The sequence below is a fragment of the Dermacentor albipictus genome, chromosome 7, assembly GCF_038994185.2.
Source record: "Dermacentor albipictus isolate Rhodes 1998 colony chromosome 7, USDA_Dalb.pri_finalv2, whole genome shotgun sequence".
In the NCBI taxonomy this organism is placed as follows: Eukaryota; Metazoa; Arthropoda; class Arachnida; order Ixodida; family Ixodidae; genus Dermacentor; species Dermacentor albipictus.
In genome coordinates, this window is record NC_091827.1 from 21,470,161 (window position 1) to 21,497,956 (window position 27,796).

The 27,796-nt window shown below is 45.7% G+C and overlaps 2 protein-coding genes across 2 annotated transcripts in view; one reads left to right on the forward strand and one right to left on the reverse strand.

Annotated features, from left to right (window-relative positions):
• The window catches only part of LOC135897549 (HEAT repeat-containing protein 5B), a 96,756-nt gene extending 69,937 nt beyond the window's left edge, over window positions 1-26,819 (reverse strand). Inside the window, exon 1 of the mRNA XM_065426198.1 lies at window positions 26,673-26,819. The gene's annotated coding sequence lies outside the window, so the exon portion shown is untranslated. The remainder of the gene's footprint in view (window positions 1-26,672) is intronic.
• Window positions 365-22,418, forward strand: LOC135897554 (protein-cysteine N-palmitoyltransferase HHAT-like). The gene is made up of 12 exons (XM_065426211.1): window positions 365-618; window positions 4,082-4,164; window positions 5,450-5,532; window positions 8,029-8,139; window positions 9,567-9,761; window positions 12,695-12,931; window positions 13,978-14,093; window positions 15,207-15,413; window positions 17,206-17,241; window positions 18,083-18,284; window positions 20,112-20,253; window positions 21,778-22,418. Exons 1-12 carry the CDS (start codon window positions 560-562, stop codon window positions 21,900-21,902), a joined length of 1,596 nt encoding a protein of 531 aa, XP_065282283.1. The 5' UTR covers window positions 365-559; the 3' UTR covers window positions 21,903-22,418.
• Window positions 26,820-27,796: the final 977 nt, after the last annotated feature.

Consider the following 27,796-nt stretch of genomic DNA (forward strand, 5'->3'; position numbering starts at 1 on the left):
TGCGCCTTGCCGAAAGAAGGAAAAAAATTGAAACAAAGAAAGTAAAATGTGCTGGCATCGCTTTCTCAACAAACTGTCATAAAAATTCGTACGTTTGCTGTATACTCCTTGCGTTTTAGTTAAAATTACTGTTTTCTGCAGTCAAGGAACCATATGCATCTGTCCACAGAAGGCTCGCCGGGGATGCAAAATGCCGGCATCGTCGGTCTGCTGCCACGCGTCTTTTTATTTTCGTCTTTGTAGACATTTTCCATCGCTTTTTAATCTTTACAGACGCGGACAGCTGGCCGTCGTAGCTTCAAGAGTTTGATGACGTGTCGAGCAAAAACGCAACAAAAGCCCCGCTCGGCACATTAGACGAATTCTCTCGAAATGACTGCCATGCTAACAGCTGCACAGTTCTCTGACACAATCAAGCTTCTCATCGCCTTCGCAGCACCCTGGGGCGTAGTGTTCTAATGCTCGACAAGGGATCCGTTTCCGCGAGGAAGTATAGACGCAACAAGTTGGCGACTTGACAGGTTTCTTGAGTGATTCTTCGTGTCGGAACACTTGCGTGATGGCCGAGGAACAATGTGCGAGGAACTCTGGACACCAGGAACTCTCTCCGATGCAGAGGTCAGGTGATCACGTTTAGCGAAAGCGCGCTTGCACGGCTCCACGTCTTTTTCGCACGGTAATTTTATTAGAAATCAGTGCTGTGCTTAATTTCAGCACATTTACCATTATTTTTTCTAAAGTTAAAACCGAATCCAGCATTCCGTTTAATTTCACCAAGCTTTGCCCTAAGGAAGCACGTACTTTGCTCGCCATATCTAACAGAAAAAGAAATTGGGCTAAAAAAAGGCAGTGGAACAAATAAGCCACGTATGTGCAACGTTATGTTTGGCTGCATTCTTGGCAAGGACAATAACAGGCAAGGATAGCGCTTGCTCTTGTCTACTCTTCGGTTAATGTCCTCGTCTAGTGCAGCGCTGCTACATAGTGAATCATGCAGAATAAACTAACCCAGTCTTTGACGTTACTGCTTTATGCTTGATGACGAAACACAATAATACCAACTTCGTCGCGTTGTTGGAGACATTATTCTGTGCATTTCCTCGTGACCCCCCCAGCCCCAGTGTTCTATTGGGACCTTGGCCGAACCCTTGTCGTCGGCGTGATGGTCTCAAAGCTGTCATCAAATTCTTGCAAAATAGGGGTCCTTATTTGGGACTTCGAAGAGTCCTCGCTGTCTAAAGTTCAATCATAAAACTATTGTCGTCCTCATCATCAGCACGTTCCGCTTCTCTCTCTTTTTTTTACTCTCCTTCCCCGACGCTGCGTAGAAGGTCAACATCCTGACTTGGCCGTCCTCTCAGATTTCCTATAATAAACATTGTGCAGATTCAACGTACATGTCGGAATACCGCATAGGCTCGTGTAAGGGCCGCACCCCCAACTTGGCAGTCCAAAATTTGAAGAAAAATATTTCTAACGGAGAAGAAATTGCGTTTGGTGCCCCGAATCTGCGCGCGTGCTTCGGCGAGTCTTCGCGCGTTGTGTACTTCCGCATGCCGCTACTAGATGGCGAAAGCCGGGGTGTGCAAAAGTCGCCGGCTGGGCCTGTACCATGTCGACCAAAAGGTTCGGTCCCGTTTAAAGGGGCGCACCTCGTCAAACTTGTTAAAGAAAAAGTACGGCCCTTACGCGAATTTATACGGAACCTAAGCTTTGAAGCGGTAACTTAAATACCATAAAACTAAAGGCGATTCGCATAGTAGGCTTTATCGTCGTCTATGCAACATGTAATCACACGGAACGTTTATGTTTATGCACCGGACCGGTCACAACTTTAATGCTATCCAATGTTTATGTTTATGCGCTGCACCGTTCACAGTCTAAGCCGAGGTGCAAACAGCAGTTCATGCGAATGGACACTGTGAGACGTCAACGCAGTGATGTCACGAGGACGATCGAGGGTGACGTCACCAAAAAGCATCATCGTCATACCGCCGTGGTCATTCCATCATCGCCATTCCTCCTCCTTCATGCGTGCGACTCACATGTTTGAACACCACAATTAAGTTTATGTGGAGCGAGGCCGCTGCCCGGTGAAAATGTGTCCAACATAGTCGGGATCTCTATGCTTGCAAACTGACGCTAAACGAGAACAGCCTCCTTAGCGTACACCAGTGAAAGCTTCGCGTAAACCCATTCCCACTGCGAATATGGGATCCACGTTTATGCATTAGCAGAGCAAGAGCTTCTGAGCTGTGAGCGGGTCCATCTGCAGCTGTCGGGGCTATGTTTGGGAGACGAAGTATGAAGGAAGAGGAAAAAAATGGCTGTGGCTTAGGTAAGGTTAAGCCCAGGATGCGAAGCATACTAGCCTTTATTTTAGTTGTTGAACCACTGTTTAGCCTGGTGAACTGCTGTTGCTTGGCTATATTTGGTTCGGCTAGACAAAGAAACAACTCAGGCATTACTGCTTCGCCTTCAAGAGTGGAACGCGACAGCGTTCCCGTCGACCCGCCAAGGGGTGTAAGACAATGGGCTACAGGGCAGCGACTACGCGCCCCGCATTGGACGCGGTGAGCGTCGAGCAAAGCAGCGTTCGGCGCGGCAACGAAATGTGCGCCTGAGCAAGAGACGCACGCCTTAGAAACAGCTCGTTTCTAAGGCAACACCGCATTCACTAGAGGCGCTTTTGTACCGCTTTGAAGCAACGTACTCGTGGCTCAGTGGTAGCGTCTCCGTCCCATACTCCGGAGACCATGGTTCGATTCCCACCCAGCCCGTCTTGCTAGAGTTGAGCCAAATCCACTTCTCCTCTGTCGTGACGTCACGGTGTCACGTGGTTTCAAGGCGACGCCGCCGCGCCTGAGGAGCTGGGTTGAGCTCTCGTAATATGCTTCGCATAAAAACAACAACTTTATTTTCGTCAGATGTTATAGTTCTTTGAATTACTTGGTTTTTTCTCCTGCCAAAATAAACTGCAACGGGTCACGCGGATACAGCTGCAGACTGGCTAATTTCCCAACCCTTACAGAGAGAAGAGAGGGAGAGAGAAATAGAAGACAGGAAGGGCACGTAGGTTAACCAGATGCACGTCCGGTTTGCTACCCCGCAGTGAGGGAAGGGGGTATGGGGATGAAGAGAGAGAGAGAGCGCAGTGGAAGGTTCGCACCTAGTCTACACACGGTTCCCAAGACCTGTCGACTTGAGGTATTTCAAGAGCGCTTTTGTGGCCTTCTGTGCCATCGAAACGAACGGCCAGGGTCCAAGGATCTTCCTTACAAATATTCACTAATATATACGGGCTGCTTCTTACCTAAATGCAAGAACTGCGGCACCCATAAAGCGGACCTTGCACATATATTGAGCGGCTGCCCCGAGCTAAAGCCTAGGGCGGAACTCCGACGTAATAGCACTTCGGACTGGGAGGTAGCGGTGTCCAGCTCGGATGCTGCAGTGCAGCTGCTGATCGCCAACTGGGCTTTCCATGGAGATCGCCGAAAGTCAAGAGCGTGTGGCCACCTCACGAGGTACCGAAAGCGCATCATCGCGCTCGTTTGGTAATGCATCGCGCATTATGGGACAGCACGTGTCTCGTCTAATCAGAAGTCAACAAGGCAGCACCTCGTCCAATCAGAAGTTGCAGCGCGTCTTCTTATCATCGGGACCACGTGGGAGATGTGTTCGGTATAAAATACGCTGTTGTCAGTTGAAAGAGACCAGCAAACTCCAGTCGCAAATTGTGCAGCAGTGTTTTACCTTTACACCTCCGGACATCCCCCACCCGAGTGCGTCCACAATAAGCTAGTTTTCACACTGCCGTTCTGTGAAGTCTGCGACAGCACGGCGCAGCCACGAAACAAGAGTAACGATAAAACCGTGAACTTGGAGCGTTCCTATCCTAAATGCGGCGCTAGTAAGCAGAACGAGCATTTTATATATATAAAGAAGAGTACGACATTGTTATGTGTGTTGCATATAGGGCAGCCAGTATTGTTCTGAGTTCAAGCCTTTGGGCAGCTATAGTAAACGGACAGGGGGGGACCTCCTAACCGCATTTCAAGTTCTCCTTTTCAACTTACAGGTGCGCGACCCAATGTCTGCACTTGTTCGTCTGGATTGCCGTGGTCGCGTACGCAATGGTGCATTTCGCCACCAGCGAAGTCAGTAAGTTCAAGATTTACTGACGCACGAGTCTCGGTCGCATGTAAATTGTCAGTGTTATTGTTACTATTGTTCGTTGTTGTAGCTGTTGCGTAACTGCCAATGCACAGAATTCATTAAACGTGAATTACAGTGACACCTGGGCTTTGCGATGATGCAAGCGACATTCGATGGACACAAAATGCTCGCTCTCCCGTAATCGAGAGCAGATGTAAGCATGAAATGGCTACCAGCAAAGCAGATTGCATGGTTAGAGAAATTACGAAGATTACTCAGAACCATGTCACAACCGACCGCGGCACGCCGGACGCTGCCGGCCTGGTCACGCAGCGTGGCGTCATCTCTCGAGGCGCCACAAAACCCGCGCCGCGGAACTCACGGACCGCTGGCGTTGAAAAAGTACATGTAATTCTGTCTCAGCGCCATAAGTAAGATGACAACCAAGTGCATGGTGCGCTGTATTTGCCTTTTGAACGTCGCTATTGGGAATGACAAATTAAACTTCAGCGTACAAAAAGTTACAGCTTGAGTGACATTGTGAACGAACATTAGGAAGAAATCGGAAGCAATATTTCTTTTGTAACATGTTTGGGTTGTAACTAGCATATGTAATGCAGTCCTGTATACGGGGTTGTGGGCAAGAGACAGCATTTTCCCAAGTTTTGACTGGTTGCTCCGGATGAACTCGCTTTAACGATGCCCGGATGTTCTCGTTTCGTTCTCGCCCCATTCGCCACTAGAAGAGAAACTTGGGCGAGATGGTGGTAATTCATGCTTCGAAATTTAACAGCGCTAAACATATATATATATATATATATATATATATATATATATATATTTATATATATATAGTCATATCATAAGAAGCCAACAAACACTGACACCAAGGACAACATAGGGGAAATTACTTGTGCTGAATAAATGAAATAAAGAAACGATAAATTAATGGAAATTAAAGTGGATGAAAAAACAACTTGCCGCAGGTGGGAACCGAACCCACAACCTTCGCATGTCGCGTGCGATGCTCTACCAATTGAGCTACCGCGGCGCTGTTTCCCCATCCACTTTCTTGGGTATTTGTGTCGTAGTAGAACCCTGGGAGTGTTAGCCAGCGCCACCACGCACGTTTATATATATATATATATATATATATATATATATATATATATATATATATATATATATATATATATATATATATATATATATATATATATATATATATATATATATAAGGACTTGCGAGCACTCTCTTCCCCTCACATTTTTTTTCCCGTTGACCTTCCAGACACAAGCCTCCCGCAGAAGCTGAGCCATGTCGTGGGTGGCACGCTCATCCGGAGCCCGTACTACGGCGTCACGAGATACTGGGTGAGACGGCCTTCTGCGATTTCCACAACGAAAAGTGAGGGGAGAGGAAGAGTGGGGGTATTACTTTAGGGTGATCATCAGGGCAGTGTATACGTGCTTGACTTGGAGCCTCGGAAGTCGTGCACAAGTTTAAAGCAACCCTACTAGGGGCGTTTAAACACTGACGAGACGGCGCACGCCCTGAAAGTAATCATTCTGCGGTGCGGAACTCTCGAGGCGCGGCTCTGTAGCTGCTACCACGTGCACGGGCTACACAGTAAAATAATTTACACCCTAAAAAGTGAAAAGGGTGTAAATGTGTCTATAACTCGCACTCTTAGGGTGTCCGTTATATAGATAACACCCTAAGGTGTGAGGTATATACACATTTACACCCTTTTTCATTTTTAGGGTGTAAATTATTTTACAGTGTACCGGCTGGCGGCACCGAGGCGCTATCGTTAATTTTGGGAAAGAAGGAAAAAAAGGTTCGTTCAAAGAATTGCAGCAGGCGACAACTCCGCGAAAGTCAGCTCGTGCCTTTAGGTGAACATTTGAAAGAGCGCTATACACTGAAATATCGAATACAAATAAATGTATGCACACCACGGGACAGAACTTGCTTTGCGGTGTACACGGTTTTCTCGTTTGCAGGGGAAGATGGATTTCGTGCTTGCTTAGCTGAGGTCAAATCGGTGTCCTGAAGAAAGGTTGGTTGATCGGGCCGTTCACTGAACGCTGTTGAAACAGTTGCACCCTTTGGGGTGTATACTTGTCCCACAACAATAATCGTCATCTGCCTTTGCTTGAGCTTTCTTCCTTGAAAACGCCATGATCGCTAGTTTCCTGTCGAGAGTGCTGTGTCACGCTGATAACGCGCATGCTGTTTGTGACTTGAAAGTACCGGGCTCGCAGCGTTAAAGAAAGGATATGCGGGCAAGACAGCTGATGGTTATTGTTGTGGGACAAGATACGCCCCAAACGGGGTCACAATGCAAAAAAAAAAGAGAGGTGAGGCGTGCAGACAGGTAACAAGAGTACAGAAGTGGACAACACGAACGCCGACTACCAACTGAAGAGTGAGGCGAAAAAAGAAAGAAGACACAAAACTCATTTGCATAGATGAGTTTTGTGTCTTCTTTCTGAGATGAAAGACATACCAGTTTGGATGAGAGACATAGATAAGAGACATAGACATAGATGAGAGACATACCAGTTTGGAGTGATAAAGTATTCTTCCAAAAATGTATTTACACTAATTTCGCCGCATCAGGTCTCTCTTGATTCTATCTTCTTATTAGAAAAGGGCATGAAGGTCCAAAAAATGTTTTGAATTGTGGGCCGGAACCCCAGCGCTAGCGCGTCAATAAGATGTCATGGATTTATAACAAATCTTTTTTTTTAAATTAGCCGTTGTGGCACAGCAAACGTCCTTGAAACTTGCATAAGTTCAGCATATATGGCTCTATTGAAAAAAATGTAGTCCGTAGTTGCCGATAAAAAGTCTGACTATAGGCTCGCACGGACCGGCCATCAGAATCCGTGACATCACGGCGATGTGGTGCGGGAACGTGAAGACGGTGCCGCCACCTGTCCTTCGATTTCGCACCTTTTCTGGCTCACTAACCCTCTCTTCACGGTAAGGGTGGCTTTTTCCGTATTGCGAAGGTACTGTGCTTTGCTGTCCCTTTAAGTCTTCCCGGTTCGATTTTCGCAATGTCGTAATGTTTTTTATATTACGTGCATTTGAACGACAAATGGGAAAAAAATTAAAAAAATAAGAGCTATAACTGTAGTTTTTGGCAGTGAATCGAAGTATATTGCGCATGAACTGCCAACAACTCAAGGAGTATGTAAACAGCGTGTGCTTCTTCAGAATTCTGAATTCAAAATCACAGTGGCGTGAAATTAGCTAAATATTATTTGAAGACCATTTTCGTGCCGCCCAAAGCAGGTGATGCGTAATAGGCAGCAAGCAGGCTCCTGGTACACAGCACACAGGCCTAACCTCACCGTTACGCGACGCGTGGGACTTTGCGAAATGTCAGAGAGAAGCACATTTATGTCTGCGTCGCTAAGTCAGCAAGTTACGTAATTAGCCACGCTGACACTCGCATTTCTCGTAATAGTTTAGTTATTTGCTTTTCCCGATGTCGGACATTTCCTGCGATACATTGATAACCACAGGAATCATTGGCCTGTAACGGGTTTCAATAAGAAGCCCAGGAGGTCAAAATTTAATCGGAACCTTCCAGTACAGCGTCCCTCATGAACCCGCTGTGCGGTTTAGGGACAGAGGCTGTGTGCGCGTGTAAAAACGGTTTCCAACAGGAAGCACTGGTAGGGGCAGGAGAGAGAACGGCACACCGCCGGACGAACAGAAGGGAAGGGAAGAAAGATGAACAGGACGAACAGAAGGGATGAACCTTTTCTTCATGTCAGCGCTTCCTGCAGGAAATCTTTATTCTTGGTAGGTCAACCAACGAGCTCAGGTTAACACTGTTACCGCCGCTGCAGGACCTCACTGATCGGGAGTGGAGGGAGGGCAGGCACTTCCTCGTCACGGCCTGGCCCTGGCTTCTGCTGCACTCTGTCCTCGGTCGGGCACTCGGCCACCTGGTGCCGTCGGTGAGTGCTGTGGCTTTTTTGTCTTGACTTGTCTTGTATCCTAAACAGTGGCGCATACCCACTATGGGGGATTGGCCAAGAAGTAGGCGGTTTTCCGTATGCTTGGAAGTAAAGCGAAACTAGATTCGAATAGTGGAGCGTCGCAAGGAAAACGGCTCGACTTTATTTTTTTTTCGTTTCTCCTGTAACTAAAGTGTCTCACAGTGAAGTCGACGTCTGGGCAGAGCGTGTGTTGATTCGAAAAAAAAAAATTTTTCCCATACAGCGACGCTGAGGTCGGGGACCACCTGGTGGAAATTCGGTGAAGTTCTTGCGTACGTCAACACGTGGGGCGTGTACTGGGGCAGGTTCAACTAGCTGAAAGGAGACACTTAGCACCCATCGCGCCGCGTAGCTTATAACACGGCTGTCTGTGAAACTGTGGCTTGCTACTTCAGACGAGGTACTTGAGTTGAGGTGAAGAGAAGGAGGGGGAGAAGGTGACACGAAACAATAGTGGTTAGAATACCCAGAATTGGTGCCCGGAACGCCAGCGCCATTACCAACCGAATCATTTAAACCTCTGGTCGCCACAAGGATCTCGTGTGGGAGCATGTGCGTCTCAGAGAGCTATCTGGCGTTGACAAGAGAGAGAAGTATGCGTGTGCGATTGAATTCACCTACTCCCCTGACAACCAATATGAGAGAAAGACCCAAAGACAGTGACATAGTTTAGTAAAGGAATGATGCACTTGGGAGGCGCTATGATTTGTCGCAGCGAGGATATTTAGGCAAGCGCTTGTGGTCCCATTGCGAAAATACACAGAAAACAAAGCCAGTCGCCGGTACGTTTGCAGAGCTTGTAGTACAGATGGCTATACCTATAAGTAGACCCTGCGCAGCAGTAGGAATGACCATTTTGAGCTCTTTAACGTGAAGCACCCACGAAGGTGGGTTGATATTCGATTGTGAATTCCATCCGCGTTGGAACGTGGTCGCCGCAAACAGGAATCGATACCGCTACCCCGGGCTCACCACCAGAGCGAGTGAATCATTTCTGCGAGTCCGAACATGCTGTTAAGGAAAATGCACCATCAAATGCCACCCCTGCGTTGGATCTGTAAAATTTTTTTCTTAGCCGTCTTTGTCCGTTACAATTGACTATTTTGCTCGTTGGCCTCGTCGCGCCCTCGGAGAGCCACTGGCAGAGGATTTCTCTGTTAGTACGCGGCCTGCATAGCCCCTCCCCCCTCCCCCCCCCCTCAAAAAAGAAAAAGAAAAGAAATTTCTGGCTACGTCACCGCCCACTTGCTCTTGGTCTCTCCCATTGGCCGGCACACAGATAAATCTCTTGACGTGATGAGCATCCGTTGAAACGATTGGTCCAAGCCACGGTCCTCGCGCAACGAGTGTACGAAGTTTACGCCCACGTGGCACGCGATGCGCAGCTGGTGCCCGGGTACCACGTGACCTACTCGCTGGTCTTCATGTCCCTCAAGTTTGGCTGGCACAGCGCCACCCTCTTCGTCTTGGAACACGGAGTGTTCTTCGCCCTGTCCTGGATCGGCGTTCCCGCACTGTGCTACGTGGTGGCCATGGCCACGGTGACACACTACGACGTGTTCAAGCTAGACTTCTTCGAGGTGAGTGGACCGGTCTTTGGTCGGGCCAGCATAACACCGAAGTGGGTCACCGTCGACACGCGGCAATCGGGAGATTTCGAGGGGCCTGTCGGAACGGCTATAGAAACAAGTGATTGAGGAGAACCGTCTGGGTCTGTTTAAAGAGCAAGCGATATCATCTGGCAAGGCTTTGTAAGAGAAATATTGACCCCACGTGTGCATTTGAGTGTCTCGTTCATGCGTGTGCAATAGTGTAATATTCTTGTTTTATATAGAAATTATCTATTGGAAAAATTTGTATGTTTTTTTTAATCTTTTACCTATTTATGAGCAAGTCAAATGAAGTAGCCATCGGCAATGGGACGTGACAAGTCCTCTATCCGTTTGTAGCTGCTTCTTTAACACTATGTCCGTCGAGCTGTAGATAAATGCAAGAAGCACGACTAATATTGAATCAGATTTAACGTGGTGTTTAGGTTGTCGTATACCTGCGGTGACATTGTCCCCCCCCCCCCCCCCCCTCCTGTTGCAGCACGATTTGTACAACTTAGCAACCGCAACTATCACGTTTTTTTGAGCCTTGGTTAACGTTTAATCTTTGCATGTCCTTGTACAGAAAGAATGTGGTCAAGGGCCTTTCCGAAGCAAGGGAACTTGATAGATGACGCACCTTTTAATGTGCAGGCAACGTTAGCAACTAACGATGAGATGTTCGTAGTTTAAGAAATAGTAAAGCCTTCTCAAAAAGTATAATGGGGAGCCAGAATTACTTCGTTATGTCAGTTACTTCTTGATAATATTATTGCATGTGCTGTACTAAGAACTTCTATGGGGATATTAACGGTAATTTCACTTAGTTCTTTATATTAATTATTTCATTATATGCCATTTTGTCGCAAAGTTTCGTTGTGACAAATTATTGCTCTGGCCGTCGACTTCGGCACACCGGTTGCTAATACGCAGCATCACTCCATCGATTAGTGTCATTGTGTTCATTCAGTCTTGTGCGATGAAGTACTATTATTAGTATAGTTGCAGAGTTGGGGCGTTCTATTTGTTCATCTTGATTGACATATAATAAAATATAATATAACTAGAGAAACGGAACACAAGTGGTAGAGACCGGAAAATCGGGGACAGGGTGACCTTAGGTCTTACTGAGCGTTCCACGCATATTTTTCGGTCTTGTTATGCAATACAGCCAAACCCTGAAATGTTATCAATGCAGAAAGCTTGGCTAGTTGGTATGTAATCATTATTCAAAAGATTAGCGCAAAATAACAGGGGCACAGACAGAGAAGACGACATGACGAGCGCTAAACATCAACTGAGGTTTTTACTGCGAGCGGAGGTACATATATACATTTCGATGGTGCATGCGCACACAGGGTTAAGACAGTACAAGAACATTCTAATCAAAATGTGGCAAACTGTTCTGAAATGTTTCTCACCGTTTGACACTGGTTAAAGGGGTCTTTAAGGACGAACGTTAAATCACTCCACTTTTTAGTAACCATAGAAATAGCTCTTGCTCCCATCCCAACACCATCTTGTCAGGGTCATGGCAAGCCATGTGAATGAATCTGAATAATTGGCAGACGCCACAAAGCAGAAACTGAAGGGAAACTCAGGACAACGGCAAGGACAACTAGGAAATGTCAAATTTTCTTGAACCATGTTGGGAATCAGCAATTACTTTCAATATGTTACGCTTGACTGAGCCCGGTGTTGTGTCTTTTGATGTTGACCGATGCACAAGGGAGGCTGAACACATAATATGCATGCGGTAAATTCTAAGCATATCGTGCACTCTTTGAACCACGAGCCAGAATTCATATCCAGTAATCAGGTCAGCGTCAATCAATCAATCAATCAATCAATCAATCAATCAATCAATCAATCAATCAATCAATCAATCAATCAATCAATCAATCAATCAATCAATCAATCAATCAATCAATCAATCAATCAATCTTCGTTCATTCATTGAATTAATCAGTCATGGGAAAATTTTGAGGGCATTTATGCTTGATTCACTTGGCTCTTGATACACCTTCTTCCTCACCTGTCAACTTTAAGTCTAGCACGTGATTCTTCTTTTTTTACGTCTTGCTGCATTTATGCACCCACCGTAGTTGCTTAGCGGCTTTGGCGTTTGGCGGCTAAGCCCGAGGTCGCGGGATAAAATATCGGCCACAGCGGCCGCATTTCGACGGGGGTTAATTTCAAAAAACGCCCGTGTACTGTGCATACGGTGCACGTTGAAGAGCCCCAGATGGTCAAAATTAATCGAGAGTCCCCCACGAGGACGTGCCTCACAATCAGATTGTGGGTTTGGCACGCGAAACCCTATGATTATTTTTTTTTTGCGTTCATCTGAATGATTTTTCAAACTTGAAGGGAAAGCGCGCAGATTAGTCGCGTCCCGGAATCGGGAGACGTTGTCAGCGCAGAATTTGGGCTCTGACAATTACCTGACACGGTGATTAGTCATTGAGCTCCAAACAGCAGGATTCAAGATGCAAGTTTCCACACAACTAAACTGCTTAATTTAAAGACAGGTGGCAGCTCCGATGCGTTTTCCTCCGAAGAGCTGCCCGGTTTTTTGTGTAACCACACGCAAACCAGCTTTAACAGCTGATCCCACGAACCGCTTAAGTTCCACAAGAAGTTTACTGTTGCATTTAGAGGAAGGCATGGATCTGTAGCCGGGGGCGATGTGCGTACATTTCTCCCGGTGCTCCGTCGAGATATAGCGAATGACTCTGACGCCGCTAGGGAAGTGTATCAAGAGCTGACAGAAGAAATGACGCAGTTAATAAACCTTCAAGAGTAAGGTACGTGGCGGGGTCGGCAAAAGAACGGGGAAGGTACTCTGTGCCCTAAAGGATTCGGTTCAGATAAAGATGACAATGGCGGTATGAGTAACCACGTTTCCCTTTGGCCGTCTTCAGATTGTGTACGAAAGGAACGGTGAACATGCCTACTACATCACCGCCGTGGCCTTCTACTGGACGGTGCTGCGGTGCTTCAGCTTCTGCATGGACACGATTCGGCGGCCTCCTGATGAATCCACTGCCCAGGGAGGGCGTAACTTCTTGGCCGACTACTGCAAGACGCTGGCATACGCAGTGTACTTGCCTCCGCTCTTCCTTGGGCCCGTGCAAAACTACAGTGACTTCGCTGCCTCGGTGAGATGGCTTTCTTTTACCTTTACAGCTGCGAACCAGCAGTTTGCTCGAGGAAACACCGTAAAACTTAGTTATGACGAAGTCGAAGGGGGATTCATAGTGCACGTATTGCGCTTCGAGTCCGTGAGTCGCTATGGGGATTTCAAGGGGAATTTCACTTACTTCGTTATATCGCGCTTCGTTATACCGAGGTTTGCCTGCAGATGTTTACTCTGCAGAGTTCCCACGTAATGCTTGCCTGGTCATGGATTGACGTCTGTACGTATTTTTCGTGGGCGCCTGCAGGTCGAATGAGTAGTCGGGCTGAAACGATAAGATTGGTTTTGGGCATCTATGCGTTAGAAAAAGAGTATGCCCATCTGGTACCACTACAGTATGAAACAACAATGATGCGGCAATGTAAAAATAACATAACAACAAGAGAGTGAGACAGCCGAACCCGACCGCGTTAAGGCGAACGTGATTCTATTGGGCCTGAAGAGCCTCAGGCGGAACTGTGGATTAGTCTCCATAGCCTGAAAGGATAGTTTGTTCTACAAGTGTACTTCGCATTCGGTGACCTGATATCGTATAGCAACAGGGAGCTGGGCGATGTCATAGTGTACCGGAAGGTCATGCTTGAAAATCACGCTTTCCGTTCTTCTATGTGTAGCTAGGGTAGACATAGAATGTTTTTCACTGTACACGTGAGTTTTCGACAGCTTGATGGCATGGCAGTAGTGCCGCCTTCTGAATTCTCAACAAATTAGACAAATATTATGTAAACTGAAGCATTGAATTCACTTCACACACACTGCTAGGGCTCTTTGATTCACACAAAGCAAAACACCGTTATAACAAAATTGCATGGGGAGTCGAAATTGCTTAGCTATAACCATTGATCTTCGTTTTTTTCTTTATTGCATGTACTAGCTGCAACATGAATATCTATGAGGATTTCAAGGGGAATTTCACTTACTGTCTTACATCCGCAATTTCGTTGTATCCCGTTTCGTTATGACAAACTTTGACTATCGTTCACACTGTTCTGTCGCGACCATACGCAGATGGAGAAACCGAAGCCGCCGCTAACAGTTCGAGAGCTCGCGATGCTCGTCGCCGGGCTTCTGCGTTCTGGTGCTCACTTTCTGCTGATGGACCTCCTGTGCCATTACTTTTACAGGCAAGGAAATGATGGACAGCGCAGGCAAACAAACAACCTAGGCAACAGGGAGATAAAGGTTGAGGGTTTGTGCGCCCAGAGCTCTTACACGTGATGAGTGATGCCCAGTAGGCAGGTGGCCTACGTGCACGTCTTTTGTAAGGACGGTGGCTCCAAACGCTTGCGCTAACCGCCTGACGTCGCAAGGAGCACTTCGCGGAACTCTCGCCAGATTATTTAGACCAGCCCCCATGGGCGCAGATATAGCAAAATTGAAGTTAACCAAGCGGGAGGCTTAGTAGGGAAATGCTAGCACTTTGTATTAGCAAATTTTAGTGCGTCCAATATTCCGGCAAGCGCGGGCGGTTTGCCGGATGAGCGGGGGCGTAAACTTGAGCGGCCAGATTGGTGGCGCCAGCTGGTGGTGCAAAACTGAACCATACAAACACAGAGCAAATTACTATACTCTGCTTAGCTGCTGGTGTAAATTTTCGACAGCGGCGTGATCGTGTTCAAAATTACGCCGTTTCAGTAAATTTGCACCAGCAGCATAGCAGAATATAGGAGGTTACTGCAATGTTAGCACTGTTTGTCTGGTTGAGCTTTATAGCCACGAGGCGGCTGCACCGCTCCGGCCGCTCACATTTACGCCCCGCCCATCCGGCAATCCGCCCAAACCATTCCCATTTGCTGGAATAGCGGATAATCTAAAAGTCCTTATTGCTATATACGGTGCAGGATGCCGCAAGTGCCGCTCATTTGGAATACGTGCCTTTTGGTATTGAATAGAAGCACTTCGGGAGTCTAAATAATAGCCTGCGCAGCGTTCTTACAATCCTCATGCACACGTATCTTCTACGTACAGTGCTCAGCCATTGAAACGCTATACTCGGAGCATGCGACTGCACTTCTTGCGGCACTGGTGGGCGCATGTTATTCGACATGCACCATTGCTATTCGCTCCCCCGACTTCACTTCGAAGAAAAAAGAAAAACTGATACTCACAGAAGCCTATCGAATTGTGAGACGCGTTGCCTGGAACAAGCTAACGAAATAGTTTCAGCACATGCACCTATTCGATTTACCCTGGATGACCTGCCCTCCACCTGTATCTGGTACTGTCGTGCCACGCAGCGCCGCGTTAACCAAGGCGCCTTACCTGGTATCGGAACTGGACAACACGAGCCTGCTGGGATACGGCGCCATCCTGAACATCATGTTCTACTCGAAGTATCTCATACAGTACGGCGTGTCTGGCGGTTGTGCCAGAATCGAAGGCCACAACCTTCCGGCACCTCCCAAATGCGTCACTAGGGGCCACCTGTGTTCGCACTTCTGGAGGTAGGTCCTGATCTTTCTTTCTTTCTTTCTTTCTTTCTTTCTTTCTTTCTTTCTTTCTTTCTTTCTTTCTTTCTTTCTTTCTTTCTTTCTTTCTTTCTTTCTTTCTTTCTTTCTTTCTTTCTTTCTCGCGAAAGTGGTGCTGGCTTCGCGCTTTGCTCACAGAGAAGACATCGCTGTAGTAAGAGCAGCTTCCAGGAGTAGCAAGCGTAGATCAGCGGCAAGGGTGAGAACGATAAGCAATTGTCTAACAGGGTTTACATAACTGGACGTTTAAATAGACACCAAAGAAAATAAAATACGAAATAAGTTTAGACTGACAAATTAATTTTTCAAAACTATATGTATTATCGTTATTTCGGGGTTAATAGGTTGAATATATCAAAGTAGAAAATGATGGTTAAAAGTATTTTGCGTTGAAAGCCATCTGTTTCCTCCCCTCCCTGACCCTCCCTTCCACCCTCAGCACACACTAACGACTCATTGAGGAAGTTTCTAATAGCGTGTACGCCAAACCTCGTCATAACGAAACGGGTATAACGAAATAATGGATATTTCAATTACACAGTGAATTCTTCGGTGCTTTCCGCGGTTGGCGTGCTGAAGTACTTAGGCATACACACATCCGCGAATTGAAGCTGGTCAAAATATGTTATAAAAATATGCGAAACTACGGTAAAGAAGTTTTGGTTTTTGCGACGGAAATTGCCGTTAGCCTCACAGTCAGTAAAACTAAGAGCTTATTTAACGTACGTTCGGCCCACGCTAGAATATGTCAGCATAATCTGGGACCCTTATCAGTCAGGGTTAATTGAGAGACTGGATAGAGTTCAACATCGAGCAGCCAAGTTTATTCTATCACGTTACTCTCGCACAGATTCTGCTTCCGAAATGCTCAGTTTGCTGAACTTGCCTACGCTCGCTGAACGCATGCGCATAGCTAGGTTAGAGTTCTTTTTTCTTCTCACTAAAAACACATTCAACATCAATAGTGAACAGTATTTGATAGCACGATAAGGTAGAACGCTACGGAAAAGCAAATATAATACTTTTCAAATACCTCAGAGGCACACTAACGCTTACGCATTTTCCTTTTTCCCAAGAACCATTAAAGAATGAAAGTAACTACCGGTGTTAACGCGAGAAAGCACCAGTGCACAACAATTTGAGAAAAACATAAAACTACATTGAAAGATGCACGCACGCATACGTGCTCACCGCCTTTCTTTTTCGGTGGGGGGAGTGTGTATGAGCTCGTTTGTTAACACTACATTTATAGTCTTGTATTATTGATCGGAATATGTGCGGCATATTTCGTTTATGTATTTTTTTTGTTCGCTTATTTTCGCCTATTCATGTACTGTACTAATTGCCGAAATACTACTATTGACCTGCTTTTTTTGTGCTATATGTAATATTGGAATATTGATGTATTGTTCTAATTGTTGAAGTGCTGCTTTTGACCCACCCTGTAACGGCCGACAGGTCAACAGTATGAGTAAATAATAACGAAGTGAAATTCCTCATGAAATCCGGAGAGGTTTATATTTCAGTAAACGCAGTAATGGCTACAATGAAGTAATGGATATAACGAAGCAATTCTGGCTCCTCCTTGAACTTCATTATAACGAGGTTTTAGCAGTTAGTTTCATTCAGAGTGAAGGCTTCGATTTCTTAGGACTTGGGACAATCTATAGCTGGGATATCCTGTGCATATAGCGCGTATACATATGCAGTCAGGGCTTTGTAATATTTTTTGACGATGATCACATGTTCTTTTGGCGCTCCGTTTCAGGTATTTTGACCATGGCCTCCACCTGTGGATAAAGAAGTAAGACGACGCTTACTGAGGCTTTTAGCTGATTTAAATCCCGCAGCTGGATTGTGCATGCATGGTGACGATTGGCAGCCCGATTGGCAGCTCGTTTTGTTTTAAGGCGCGGGCTTTTGACGAAGGGCGCAACAAGGTGGCGTCGCCGATCGCCTAAAAAAATGGCGCCATAAACTGAAACAACGCCTCACCCACTAGTCCAAGTAACGTACCATAAACTACGTGATCCGTAATACTGATTTGCAACCTGCGTGGTTCCACTGTCGCGCTCGAATGCGTGTAGGCGTGTGAACATGCATTGCGGCGTATTAGTGCCGTCGTGGTAGTTCACAGTGCATGCCAGTCATACGACACTCCGACACTATCCGTTTCGTTTGATAAATAAATCGATCGATCGACCGACCGACTGACCGATAGACCGACCCACCAACCCATCGACCGGGCGGGGTGGGTCGGTCGGTCAGTTGGTCAATCAATCAATCAATCAATCAATCAATCAATCAATCAATCAATCAATCAATCAATCAATCAATCAATCAATCAATCAATCAATCAATCAATCAATCAATCAATCAATCAATCAATCAATCAAGTTGTAGCAATAACAAATATATACATGTACATGGTGTAAGTTACAGAGCTGGTTCCATGGTCAAAGAGCGATGGAGCACCGCCTGTACAACGCCATGACAGGAATATAAAAAAAAAGACATTGCAGTATTCGAACCATGTGCGAAACTGTACACACATTGTAATATTTACGTCAATAGCAAAGAAAGATTATATATATATATATAGTAGTGTAAAACTCTAAACTAACAAACACCCGCTTCACCCGCAGGTACGTATACCTGCCCATAGTAGGCACCGAAAGGAAGGTGCACATGCGGCTGCTGGCCATCGCTGTGGCCTTCACGTTCGTCTGGATCTGGCACTCCATGACCACCGCGGTCACCTTCTGGGCGTCGCTCAGCACCATCGGCGTAGCGGTCGAAGTGGCGATGGCTCATATCAAACGGCTGGACTGCGCCAAAGGCTTCGAGGTGCGTAAGCCACCGCGCAGTTTGAAATTAAGTAAGCAGCAAGGGCGGTTCGATCGAGGAAGGACAGAAACCAGTTGTGAGCACTGCGTCCTTCGCAGCCACGGGTTTTCGCAGGCAAACTCGCCGTGAAACCGTCCGCGTCGCTTTTTCTCTATGTAGAAAAGTCTGCCCAACATTTGACCCTGTACCTGGTGGACGGGGTCCGGCGTGCTTGCTTCGGCCGGTAGAAGCTCGCACCAATGCACGATTCTTGGGGTGATTTTGCGAACCCCTCTGTGTGAAGCTTCGGTCGTTTGTTGCAACGTATAGATAGCTTGCCCGTGACCTCGCGGTCCGCAGTTTCTCACCGTGATGTTTCTGCAATATGGAGTCTTTAATAAAGGGAAAATGAGACATCCACGCGAACGTAGCTAAGTGCTATACAAAGGAAACCCATAAGGGTTCCTCGAAAGAAAAGTTTCGCAGTTGAAGAAAAATTCGTCCTGGAAGCGCACCTGGAATCCAATATTGAAACGCGACGTGTCCAATGCGTTCAAACCCCCCAAAAGATAAATTTAGATAGTTTAACTAAAGTAAATTCGTGTTCTCGATGAGATTTAATGAAAGTGCAAGAGGAATTCATCATCGTACTCTATGATGACTGCCAATGTGTATTTAAAGAATAGTGAACACATGCGTTAAGCAAAGTTATTCTACGGGTGATGAGGGCCTGCCAGAGGCAAGAAGCTTCGCGACGGAGCGGTATGGTGGTCATCATATGTAAGATTACCAATTAAACCGGGTCGGTCTTCCCGACTGCGACTGGACGTTGTCACTAGCGCCGAACAGATGACGCGAACGAGGGCAGATAAGTCGTCATTCTGTCCTTAACGTCCATGTCTGTTTCAAGCAAGTGCACTGTTTAGCCTCAGCCTTTAGAAGACGGGAAACAAGCTTGTTAGAACGACAGCTAGTTAAAAAAAATTAAATTATGGGGTTTTACGCACCAAAACCATTTTCTGATTATGAGGCACGCCGTGGTGGGGGACTCCGGAAATTTTGGACCACCTGGGGTTCTTTAACGTGCACCTAAATCTAAGTACACTGGTGTTTTCGCCCCCATCGAAATGCGGCCGCCGTGGCCGGGATTCAATCCCGCGACCTCGTGCTCAGCAGCCCAACACCATAGCCACTGAGCAACCACGGCGGGTACAGCTAATTCCCGTTCCTTCTCTAGCGCACGTGCTACGTAGTATAATCCTCACAATTTTCCGCGGCAACGAAGGAAAACTTACAGGGGCAGAGCCGTTGCACACGTGTCACTGCGCCGATTGGTTCAACAGAGTTTGACAACGCTTTACGTGCCTTCAGCGTATAGCTTCCGAGGGTGACAGGCTCGCATATGCCGGAACGCGGAAGAGAAAAGAATAGAAATAAGTTCACCTGCACTGGTGTGTATAGCCTTAGTTTGCTTTGTTTGATCTTTATTTGGTGTTCTCTTTAATTGGTAAATGAGATGCTTACGTTAGCTCTCCCCGAGGTTAAACTAACGCAATTGAAAAATGTGGAAGTAGATTCAGTAGCGATATTATTTGTGCGCACTTTGCCTCCGTACTAGTTTTGTCCTCACTGCCACGAAAAAGTTGTCCGGGAGTATAACTTCACCTTTGTTTCAGTCTCCGTTTTTTCTGACTGAAAGGTGCGTTTCAGCCTTACACGCAGGTTTCCGCAGGGCCCTTACGAAGTTAATATCGATAAGCATATTTGCACAAAATGAGGCTATCAGCTCATAGCATATGGGCACTACGTGGGATTATTTATGCACACTAACTACTTGCCTTACTGCAGGCCAAATACCTGAACCCCGAGCGAAGAAGAATTGTCAAGGCCATCCTCGGGTCGCCCCACTACCTACTTACCATATCGGCCTGCATGTTTTATTTGGTAGACATGGAGATCACAACCCTGTTCCTGAGAAGGGTCATTCTCGGTAAGCCTTACATTTAACATCTGGTGCTTGATTAAAGTGTCGCGTTATTCTAGTACTGAAGTACTTGAAGGGAATGTGCGAGGTTTGCTAGAGTGCTCGAGTCTGACCAGGTGATGTAGTGACGCGGACACTACACGTGTCCAGTAGCGTTGCGTGTATTCGCATGATTACGTTCCTAATGCCTGCCGCCAGCTGACCACATTCGTTTGATTTCCTTTAGTGATGGCGCATTCCCCCAAAATATTGGAGTACGCATAAGCTTTGCTTTTAACCCTTGACCTACCATAGACGAGCTGACCTCGTCCGCACGGTTTGTACCACTCCCACCGAAGACGAGCTGGGCTCGTCCACGCTGCAACAAGCGCTTGGTCACTGCCGCAGTCAAGCTACCCTAACGAACTTTGTTTAGTTCTCTTTTGTTCAACAGATGGCACAGTAAAAAAAAAAACGCGTTCAAAACTTGCATTTTGGCCGAGAATAACGCCTCAATGCTGGCAAGTGGGATTTAAAAATGGCGTCCTTTTCTGTGTGCGAGCGTGCTGGCAACGGCACGCTCATACACAGCCTGCCTCACTTGCCACACAGCCTGCCTTGTGTGAGCACTTGTGTGAGGCAGCCTGCCGCACAGCCTGCCTCACACACTGCCTCACTTGATCGTCCCAGAGCCCCTTCACTTCCTTGAGACAACTCCAAACGTTTTCTTTCAAGGTCAAGTTGCATTTTTCTTAACTCGCGTTCCTCTCTGTCCCGTTTCTCTCTTTTCCTAAGAAGTTCTAACCCAATTTCAATGTCCTCCTTAGACGCTGAGTACCAATCATAAGGTATTATTCTTTTCGGCAGGCAGCTAAGAATTACCTTAAGTTTTCAGCATATTAATCTTCGCATTTACCAATAAGATCTTACCATTTCAGGTCCTCAATCGTCTATAATAAGTTGTCTACAGCTTTGTCGAACAGGACTGTGTCATTTGCAAACTGCAGGCTGCTAAAAAAATTCCCGTTAATCTTTACCCTCAAACCTTATTGCCCCACCCTATAATTTGCAACACTCATCCCACATATGCAGTCAATTACAGATATTAGATATATCTCATATATTACATATATCACAGATATGCGTTCAACGAAGACTGCCCATACTTCGCCGATATAATTTTTAACCTTTATTTTATCTCAGGACGCATGACTAATATTACGGAGGCTGTGGCAGCCCTGCGATATTTTCTTGGATTCACCCCGTCCGCCTAATTCAAGCTTTGACCCTTTTTCACGCCTGATTACACCATCAACAAGAAACCGCACCTCCCTACTATTTCCCAGTGCCGTGTCCCTCTGTTTATTGTATAATTTAATGCCTCTACAACGAAATCACCTGTATAACAAAGGAATAATTCCGTCCCGGTTCGACAGTGAGTGGCGCGGTGCGCGACCTATACAACGAAGCTACCTGTATAACGAATTATTTGGCAGGCCTTAAGCACCTCGTTATAAAAGCGTTCGACTGTTATTTCGCTCATTTTCGCAGGATTTCCGATGCCCCTGGTTCCGGTGCTGGTGTCCCTTTACTTCGGAGCCTACGCGTCACAGGACATCATGGAGTCGGAGGCAGCGTCGGCTGCTCCAAAAGTCGCAGAGCCACTAGTCGTTTGAGGGGCACGGATAGACTACCTCGGGCAGCTTTCACAAACGAGGCATGGCGACCGTGCTCGCAGTGGACTGGAACTTCAATTTTACACGCGTGTTGGGACATTATTCAAGGCGCTTACGTGTGATGTGAAAGGACTGACGAAGCGAGAACCTCTAGGTGAATCCTTTGTTTCCCAATCTTTATTTTCTTCGTTCCCACCTTCCTTTCCTTCTTTGTTCCCTCGTTCCTTCATTCCTTTCTTCGTTCTTTCCTTCATTCTTTCCTTCGTTCCTTCATTCTTTCTTTCCTTCCTTCCTTCCTTCTTTCCTTCCTTCTTTCTTTGCTTCTTTCCTTTTTCCTTTCCTTTTTTCTTTCCTTCCTTCTTTCTTTCCTTGTTTCCTCTGTACAACCAGCTTACCCTGACTACAAGAGTCGTGCAAGTGAAGGGGAACCTTCAGCGCATTTCGCCGCATGGTTAAGGACAGAAATGTGCGCGTCTGTATAGCTGGGGAACAGACGAATGTAAATAAAAGACTCGGAAGTTGGATCACTTAAGGTTTTTTTTTTATTTTCCCCTCTATGATGCGCTCACTTTAGGAGCAAGAATTAAGTGCAGCATTGTTAAGTCAACCGCGCCAGGTAAAGAAAAAAAATTATTGTGCGAAAGTACTTGTTCACGAAGGTAACCGCCTTCTGAAACCGAGCGTGAATCTGAAGCCTTCTCACACCCGGTGTCCAAATCAGACTTGTTCACGTTACAGAAAAAAAAGTGGCACCGATTAGAACTACGATTATTTCAATCAAAAATGTAAATAATTAAACTTACCAGTTACTGCCCCACTAAAATACCTGGGTAATTCCTAAAAAATAATCGACTACATTTACGTTACTTCCCAGCCAACGTTTACTAATATTGCACGGATGCAGTAAATATATAAAACGAGCTGGCTTGGCTCTTTCAGTGCGCCATTGTAGCTATTCACCCCTTCCCCACCTTGCTTAAACAATTGTTTTGTATTTAAATTTCCATCACTCGTGTTCCCTCTTTATTTTTTTTTCTAAAGACACCAACAGCGGCACTGAAAACTCGCTCGATGTGAGCGCTTGCAGGAATGGCGGTATGTAGAGTAGGAATACCTTACGCACAAGACCGTGGTAGCACAATGTCGCGACGCTAGTGTGTGGATGCTCTGGGGATCGTAACGCTTCATTGTTTTTGTTGAAGATCTGAGATGACGCACATGGTCGGCAAAACTTCAAGAAATCGTCCCCAACGCATTTGCTGGCAACAACTTCCGAAGTGGCCAAACTCACAGCAACGCCAGTTCAATTCGTCGGCCAACATCTGGTGGAGCTCTTGTCGGTCCCCTTCACTCATTGAAGAAAAGGCATTAACCGAGGGGCCCGATTTTCATTAGTCATGTCATAAGAAGCCAACAAACACTGACATCACGGACAACATAGAGGAAATTACTTGTGCTTAATAAATGAAATGAAAAAACGATAAATTAATGGAAATGAAAGTGGACGAAAAAAACAACTTGCCGCAGGTGGGGAACGATTCCACAACCTTCGCATTTCGCGTGCGATACTCTACCAATTGAGCTACCACGGAGCCGTTTTCCCATCTACCTTCTTGGGTATTTATGTTTCCTAGTAGAACTCTGGGAGTCTTAGCCAGTGCCACCACTCACAGACGTTGGCGGCGGATGTGGAACATCCTTTTCTGCCGCAGGCGTCACGAGAACGTGATCTTTTGGGGTGAAGGCAACCGGTCAATAAACCCACACATGCTACTACACATGCTTCATTCGTCAGTCATTTAGACTGTAAACCTAATAACTATAAGGGACGGCAGCAAAAGTTCACGTTTCTCGTAAAAGTGGGTAAATATGTCATGTAAATAACAATAAAAAATTAACTGCTTTTGCTTGAGCCCTCGAAATACTATTTCCGCTACATTGCGCAAAGTAAGTATGTGCGAGTCACGTGCGGAGCAGGCGGACAGACATGATCACGTATCATGGACATCAAGCCTGGACATCGATAGTGTCAAGTGTGAGAAACATTCAAGCGGGTGTGCCCATGTCGACATAATTACCCCCTTCTCCGAAACAGCGTCACCCCTCTTTTTCCCCAAGCTGACACAAAGAGAAGGACGAAGAGAAGAAAACCCGAAGGGCAGGAGGTCGTCGACGGCAGAACCTGACGAAAGCACTAATACTTGCACAGGCTCCCCAAGAAGACAGCGATGACCACAAGACCGCAAGGGGTTATTTATTTTAAATATAAATACATTTCTTTTCAAGAAATGTATTTTGCGCCGCAAAGTATACCTATGAAATCTAAGCACCAACTTGCCCAAGAAGAAGTCATTTTTGGAATATCTTGGAGTTATATTTGAGAAACATTTGTCGTGGAATGCTCAAGTGGAAATCGTAATGGGTAAGCTCTCTCGAGTAACTTGAATACTATGCAAGTTGCGTTTTTTTCTTCCAGAAAGGATTAAACTTCTTTTGTACAAATCGTTGCTCTTACCATATATAAGCTATCGTCCTCTTGTCCGGGGCATTACAACGCTTTCTAACATCAATGTACTACGTAGAATACAGAAAAAGACCGTACGTTCTGAAGTAGATGTCTCTTATTTAACGCATACTATTCCTCTATTTGAAAAGCTCAATTTACTCTCAATACCTATTATTTATGAAAATATGTTACTAAGAAATTGTATCACCAGTATTTAAAAAAAAACGAAGACACCCTAAATAGTATTTCCAACCTAATAGCAAAACATAAGGCGGTCAGTACAAGTAGTTCTAAAATATGGGAACTACCGAGGCCTAGAACAAGTTATACTTATCGAATGCTACGTTTTCGACTACCCTATAATCTAAACAAGCCAAATATAACGTAATGCTTATTTCTGCGCTAGAATAAACATATGTAGATGCAAACCTGTATATAGGCGCTTGCAGGTTCTTTGAAAAGGTGCAATTCTTGTATAATGATTTTTTGTTCTGTGCGCATCAAATCCTTCTGTATATGTTACTGTATGAAATAATTCCATATATTGTGTCCTATAATAGAGATGTACATAGAGTTCCGCATTTTTTATTATTTCTTATGTATTTTGTGATGTATTTATGATTCGCTGTATTTATGAGAATTACTCATCATGTATGCTTTACTTTTTTCTAATACTTGCTCATAGTTATCACGAAAAATTTTTCACAGTTACCAGTGCGGAAATCCTATTTTTTCCAATTTCTCTTGTATTTAACTGTGCTCATCCTTTGTTGTACTTGTTGCTGCCTGCAAAACGGGGCCATGGACCACGTCAATCCTTGCTGGCGTTTTGTACACGGTCCTCGGCATCAGTTAAAAAAAAAATTCTGGGGTTTTACGTGCCAAAACCACTTTCTGATTATGAGGCACGCCGTAGTGGAGGACTTCGGAAATTTCGACCACCTGGGGTTCTTTAACGTGCACCTAAATCTAAGCACACGGGTGTTTTCGCATTTCGCCCCCATCGAAATGCGGCCGCCGTGGCCGGGATTCGATCCCGCGACCTCGTGCTCAGCAGCCCAACACCATAGCCACTGAGCAACCACGGCGGGTATCGGCATCAGTTGTATGTTGAAATAAATTTGATTTGGTTCGAATATCAATATTAAAATCACCAATTGCAACAACGCACTATTTATTTGAATTCGCATTTTCTAAGAATGACTCAATAAACTGAAAAAAGGGATCTGTGTTTCCCTTTGGGGGGCGGTACAGCACAATGATAAAATGTTCAGGTGTAGTACACTAACAGACTAGAAATCATAAAAAAATACTCGTGTATTCAGTCTGGATGTCAAAAGATAGGCTTTTGCGCATGTATAGGGTCACACCACCACCTCATTTATTTTTTCTGAATTTAGTTATATGTTTGTAGGCAGAGAATTGAAAGGCGTATTCGCCTAAGTGAAACCATGTCTCAGTAAAGGTAAGGCAATTGAAAGTGTAGTTCATCTGTTCTGTTTCTGCCTCGACCTCCTCGCCCTTGTTTCTTAGGCGTTGCGCATTTAAGTGATAGAAGGATAGGCTATTGTTTGTACCATATCCAGGTGTTTTTAGCTGTTCTTGAAATGAATAAGCAGAAAAATAGGCCATAGTTCGACTTCTCTTGAAAGGGAAAACACAAACACACACAGTTTCGACCTCCTGGGGTTCTCTAACGTGCACCTAAATCTAAGTACACGGGTGTTTTCGCATTTCGCCCACATCGAAATGCGGCCGCCGTGGCCGGGATTCGATCACGCGACCTTGTGCTCAGCAACCCAACAACATAGCCACTGAGCAACCACGGCGGGTGCGATATGTCTAACACTTGATTTTGGCTCTCCAACAACGCTCTCGAACACCTGAGCGCTTTCCCATATTGTAACGTACATCGCATTCCGCACATGTCATATATTCGCCATCAGCCAGTAATTCCTCAAAACATGCTAGTCATGATTCGCCAAGGTCGGTGCTCATCACAATGCGCATGTTGCACTAATACAATATTTACAAAATGTTAGTGCACAGGAGGTGTACATAGTACGCTAGTACACGCATTACACGCATTACACGAAAAACACGAATCACACACACGCACACGCACACACACGCACACGCACACACACGCACACACACGCACGCACGTACGCACGTATGCACGCTCGGGCAGTAGGGCCAGCAGCAAAAAAAAGTAGGAATGGGTAGAAGTGCGAAAAAATTTGCAAAAAGAATTGCGAACTAACCTGCAAAGTGAGCAAAGTTTCTTTGGCTGCCGTTCCACGCATCCGCCGCCGCCACCACTGGCCGAATGCGAAGCTCGATATGCAGTAGGCGCAAGGTCCATCTAAATAGGTCGCGAAGCTTGGAACGAAAAGCGTGCCAAAACCCGCCGCCAAAGATATCAGTTAGTGGTGCACGATTGAAGCGCGACTAGGTGAGGGGGGGGACAAACACTGAAACTAGAAAACCTATGCGGAAAAAAAGTTTGAAAATTTTTAATCAGAATACTGTCATACGAATAACTATACCGTTTAAAGTATTGTTGTTGTGGTAAACCAAAAAATGTATATTTTTTCTATTCTCAATTTATTAGTTCGTTCTTGGTTACCTCTACCAACCAGTGAATATGGTGCAAGACTTGGAAAGGCTGTGCAAACCTGCTACTATTTCGTGCGGAATGGCGTTGCTCACTTGAACGCAGCGGCTTCATCCGAGTTTTTTTTTTATTTCCTTGCGTGTTTGTTCAAAGTGTGGCGTGCGCCCCACTTCAAATTTTGCGTGACCTAGCGCACGGCATTCATTGGCGAAACTTGTGAGTGCAGTTTTCTTGCTATCGTGCAATTTCACGCTGCGGTATCCTACGCGCTTGTCTCGTGGTAACAATAAACGCGGAACGCTCCGCAAAGAAACGTTGTGCTATGTTCGTTTACTCTCCCTAACACAGGCTCTGAGTGTCCGACAGGCAGCGGAATTAGTAAGTCGAATGTTTCCTAAATCATAATGTGGGACAATGTTTTCTTGCCTGATAACTGTTGCATATGAATAGATGGCATCGGAAGGAATTATGAACGATTCTGTAAAAAGGATTCGAATATGTTGCTATACATTACAATTGTCTGCTGGCCATAGTACTTTTCATGCATTCAACCATGTTTTGTTTGGTCAATTATATGGTGCCATTATTCTAGACGAATAAAAGTGAAGTTGCTTTTGAAACCCCTGTGGCAGTGTCATTTATTTCGATCCTATGCGCTCACTTTCCCAAAGAAGCTACTGGAGCAATCGCCGTCAATAACAGCCCAATTATGTTCACATTAAGACATACGCCACTCCTATAGCTATATGGTATACGCTGACGTTTCAGCCG

Bases quoted from the DNA above. Each gene is read 5' to 3' on its own strand.
- LOC135897554 (XM_065426211.1), top strand. From the start codon at position 560: ATGGCCGAGGAACAATGTGCGAGGAACTCTGGACACCAGGAACTCTCT. The intron at 4,165-5,449 runs GTAAGTTCAAGA...TTGACCTTCCAG, and splicing joins TTTCGCCACCAGCGAAGTCA to ACACAAGCCTCCCGCAGAAG. The intron at 17,242-18,082 runs GTAAGACGACGC...CTTCACCCGCAG, and splicing joins CTCCACCTGTGGATAAAGAA to GTACGTATACCTGCCCATAG.